General features: G+C 34.6%; 1 protein-coding gene across 1 annotated transcript; it reads left to right on the top strand.

The window, feature by feature from the left end:
* The first annotated feature begins 504 nt into the window (after window positions 1–504).
* LOC116272775 (deleted in azoospermia-like) lies at window positions 505–4,716 on the top strand. Its single transcript, XM_031661561.1, has 5 exons — window positions 505–1,034; window positions 1,310–1,401; window positions 2,416–2,467; window positions 2,915–2,978; window positions 3,065–4,716. Exons 1-5 carry the CDS (start codon window positions 996–998, stop codon window positions 3,283–3,285), a joined length of 468 nt encoding a protein of 155 aa, XP_031517421.1. The 5' UTR covers window positions 505–995; the 3' UTR covers window positions 3,286–4,716.
* Window positions 4,717–4,740: the final 24 nt, after the last annotated feature.

Here is a 4,740-nt window from a genome sequence, read left to right as displayed (position 1 = left end):
TATATTACTTGTGAATACTACTTCAGAAAATTTTATGTTAACCCTAGAATCTACTGTGGAAAGTATAAAGACAGTTCTGATCAGAACCTAGAAAATTAATGAGTTATATATATGTGGTTTTTTTATCTGAATATAAAGATGGTATCATTTATATCTATCAGCCCATTGTGAAAATTAGAATTATCAGTTGGACTGATTCGGTGTTAGGAAGAAAAACGTGATTTCAAAGATGCTTTGAACACACTAGCGTTAGGGAAAAGGATTATAACCCTTTTTTTTAGAAGGAGCTGTGACATGTGAGCAAGTAGGATATCCATGATCCATTTCCAAAGTAAAACAGGCATACGAATACAGGGAGTGTTAACGTTGTAAAAAACTCATGCTAATTTTGGTGAAAAAGGCAAAGCAAGACATTGCTTTAAAACTTTGAGGTTTATTTTCTTTCTGGTGCAGCTTTTTTTTTTCTTTTTTTAAAATTTATCCTTAGTCTACTCTAAAGTGAAAGGTTGTTTATGAGTACAAAACAGGATGATTTTAATAAATTTTATTTTTAAAAATCTGAACTTCCTAGTTTTTTTTTTTTTTTTAACTAATTCACATGGTATTTTCACAAATACCAAATGAGTATTCTTCCACATCTTTGTACAAGGCTTGGTGATGAGCAGCACTGGGTTTAAGAAAGTACTATATGCTTTGGTTAAAATTCCATGCTGATGTACTCTGATTAGTTTAAATCCTGAACCTGAACTTAGCCTCACTGTTGACTAATTGACAATGAAAGTAATTTATATAAAATATTTTATACTTAAAATGCAAAAATTATGTTACACCTGATGTATGGGTTTTGCCTGTATATGTAATTATGATGTCTGCTTTCCAAATTACAGTCTGCTGCAAATCCTGAGACTCCAAACTCAACCATCTCCAGGGAGGCCAGCACCGAGTCTGCATCAGCTGCAGCTAGCCAAGGCTGTGTTTTACCAGAAGGCAAAATCATGCCAAACACTGTTTTTGTTGGTGGAATTAATGATAGGGTATTGTATTGATACCTCATTTTTACCTTAAAATACATTAAAAACAAAGGGATTTGGACCCTGTTACAAACTTAATATTTTTTTTGTATTTCACAGAGGTTTACAGTTGGTTTTATGTTTGACCCATAGGTACTAAAAATACCTTTGATGAAGAGCTACTGGTCATTTGGGGATGAGTGGGGGGAGAAATTTCACCTTATGGTAGTAAAGTTGTGGTAAATATGAAATTTTTGAATGCTGCATTTTTACTTTTGGAGTTAATTTCTTTTTCATAGATGGATGAAACTGAGGTTCGAAGCTGCTTTGGTAGATATGGTTCAGTGAAAGAAGTGAAGATAATCATGGATAGAACTGGTGTGTCCAAAGGGTCAGTAATTTTATCACAAATATCTGAACTCTAGTCACCTATAGATATCAGAGACGACTTGAAAACTGATATTCTGACATTCGTATAAATGAAATTTTTTGCATTGTTGATTTCTTTCATGTAGGGGATAAAAGGATATTGCCAACTCTTTTCTTTCATCATTTTTCTTTTTCGTTTTTTTTTTTTTTTTTTTTTTGAGACAGAATCCCCCTCTGTTGCCCAGGCTGGACTGCAGTGACGCCATTTCGTCTTACTTCAAGCTCCCCCTCATGGGTTCACCCCATTCTTCTGCCTTAGCCTCCCAAGTAGCTGGGACTAGAAACACCAGCCACCACACTTTTGCTAAATTTTTGTATTTTTAGTAGGCATGGGGTTTCACCGTGTTAGCCACAATGGTCTCAATCTCCTGACATCATGATCCACCCGCCTGCAGTTCCCAGAGTGCTGGAATTACACGTGTGAGCCACTGTGCCCAGCCTATTTCATCATTTTTCTAATGTTTGCTTTTAAATGTCTTTTAACTGATATTCTGACACTTGTGTAAATGAAATTTTTTGCGTTGTTGATTTCATTCATGTAGGGGATGAAATGTTATTGCCAGCTCTTTTTATTTCATCATTTTTCTAATGTTTGTTTTTAAATGTCTCCAATTTTTATTTGATTTAAATGAGTTAATCAGTTTTCCAAATAATTGTTTACTTCATACGCTGCACAGTATCTTAAATTTTAGCAACCTTGTCTTAGATAGTAAGTGAAATTCAGGTTCACAGATAATGAATTTTTTGTTAATCAATCAAGTTTTCACACTGCCCTAATCTTAGCACACTTTGACATAGTTCCGCCTAAGGAAAAGTAATATTTGTGGAGGATTTGTCATGTACATCTTAACAAACACTATCATGGTATATTACTCATCTTTTGTCATGATCCCTTCTGTATATAGAATAGTAGAAGTTCTGGACTATGTGCTGTATGATGGTGATTTTATACTTCATCTGTCTTCTGCCTTTATAGCTATGGATTTGTTTCCTTTTTTAATGACGTGGATGTCCAGAAGATAGTAGAAGTAGAAATGATACAATAGGAAAATCTCTTTTTATTTTTTACTGTCGACATTTAGTCTTAGTGATATACTCCAGTGTTGTGTAAAAATTGGAGGAAGCGATACTTAATTACACTCTCTGTTCAAAACCGAAACTTAGAGTAACCTCACATAACTTGTTAGATCCTGTTTATTTTTGACTGGTCACCTAGGTTCATGAACTACAGACAGGAAGGGTTGGAGATAGGGTGATGAAAAGTTTCTGATTGACTTTTACCTAATGCTTGTTGATACTGATTAGAGTAGTAAGGGTAAATAAGGTAGCTTCAGGGTGACCAACTTTAATTTGGTGTGTAATTGTCACCGATCTTCTTTGATAATAGGAACTTTAGAAGGCTTTAGGTATTTACCCAAGTCTCGGAAGTCAAGACTTGAAAATTGATTCTCGTTTTGTTACTGTTTTATTTTCAGTCACAGATACATTTCCATGGTAAAAAGCTGAAGCTGGGCCCTGCAATCAGGAAACAAAAATTATGTGAGTAGGAAAAGAAATTGTATTTTTTGACACCTGTAGCTTTTCAAATAACTGAAACTAGGCTTTTTATTCTTGCTTTTTATAAGGTGCTCGTCATGTGCAGCCACGTCCTTTGGTATTTAATCCTCCTCCTCCACCACAGTTTCAGAATGTCAGGAGTAATCCAAACACTGAAAATTACCTGCAGCCCCCAGTAACACTGAATGCTGTAACTCAGTACGTTCAGGTGAGAACTACGTACGTTCCTGTTCTCTTGTTTATCGTAGTCATTGTACCCTCTGTGGAATTGTATCTACACTTTCCCTAGTAAGTGGCAATAGAATCCCTGTTTGAGTACTCTGGGTGATGGGAAATTTACTACTGTTGTTAGAAATTTCTTATTCTTAGTGTTTGTTATATGAGCTAAAAACCTTCAATATGCTTTGCAAGTCTTTCTCTTAGAAATGACCTCTGTAGACACATGAACAAATTTCTTTTTATGTCTTCCTTTTTCACCCCATATAACTAAACCTAAAGTAGAATTTGGAAGCAGCTCTCCTTATATGTCTACATAGTTTATTGTTCTCTAAGTTTAGCAATTAATCTAGCTAGTCTGTACTTACAGTGATTTCTAGATGCCTCCTCATATACATTAGTGACTTCTGGATATATTCTGGTTCTGGAATGGTTAGATTTCTGACCTATTTTACTCTCTCTGTAAATCTCATGAGTTTCTGGCATGTAATTTTTCTGATGCTCGTTGCTTTGATATGTAAAGTAGGATTTGACATACTCTATCACTCATTGGTGATGAGTAACGTTTATTTTCTTCTTCTTTCGTTCTGTTTATGCGTTAGTTTAAAAGACATTTTCATTGATGGAAAATAAGGTAACAAAATAGTGAAATAGTTTTTCGGAGTCTCTCATTTGTTGAAAATTTTCCATGTACTTGAAACATGTAGGGTATACCACTTCTTCTTTTTCCTTCTCTGAACAATGGCTAGGAAAAAAGCTCTACTTGTTTCTAACATGTACTATGAGCCATTATTGAATCTGGGTGTATTCATCTGTGCTGTTATCTGTATGTTTTCAATTAGTAGGTGTTTATTGAAAAATAGAAGACATTATACTGTCTCTTTTCCAGTTGTGGATTATCTACTGCCGTTAGTTTTTGGTAATAACGTACAGAGAACGCCATAATATCTGTAGAAGAACTGCAATATTACCCTATACTATTGTCAAATACACAACATCTAGAAGTATTTTGCCAAAGAAATAGCAAATGTATTAATTTAGCTTAAGTTGAAATCTATCCTAATGGAGCCTAATCACCAGTGTAAGAAATAACTTCTGTGTGGGCATAAGTACACAGTATAAATAAGGTAAACTTTGCCTGGTGAAATAGTCACTTCTTTTGTCATTTGTCTGTTCTCCCTCCTGACCCAAAGGGTAGCATTTGACCGAGAATATTTTTTCCTGCGTAAAGTCAGTCCTTGATTTAGAATTCTGCATTGCTCTACCTAGAAAAATGATAAAGCTTTTCATATTTTTGTTATGTTGGAAATGATATTTATTTCCAATTTTAAAAAGTTTTACCATATTAACCCATTCTTTCTGTCAACTTTATTTTCAGGCATAGCCTACTTACCCAAATTCACCAGGTGCGGTCATCACTGGATATCAGTTGCCTGTGTAAAATTATCGGGCAATTGAAGAGGGAGGAAAATGATTTACCATCAGATACTATTGAGGCCTTCAACTTGCTTATACAAATTGCTTGAAT

Source organism: Papio anubis, unplaced genomic scaffold (assembly GCF_008728515.1).
Source record: "Papio anubis isolate 15944 unplaced genomic scaffold, Panubis1.0 scaffold1892, whole genome shotgun sequence".
Taxonomy (NCBI): Eukaryota; Metazoa; Chordata; class Mammalia; order Primates; family Cercopithecidae; genus Papio; species Papio anubis.
The sequence above is the reverse complement of the archived record's forward strand: the minus strand, read 5'-3'. Positions and strand labels throughout refer to the sequence as shown.

What these genes read in the sequence shown, in the direction of transcription:
- LOC116272775 (XM_031661561.1), top strand. Translation starts at nt 996, where the DNA reads ATGCCAAACACTGTTTTTGTTGGTGGAATTAATGATAGG. An exon ending in TTGGTGGAATTAATGATAGG is followed by an intron (nt 1,035 to 1,309) that starts GTATTGTATTGA and finishes TCTTTTTCATAG; the next exon opens with ATGGATGAAACTGAGGTTCG. An exon ending in AGAACTGGTGTGTCCAAAGG is followed by an intron (nt 1,402 to 2,415) that starts GTCAGTAATTTT and finishes CTGCCTTTATAG; the next exon opens with CTATGGATTTGTTTCCTTTT.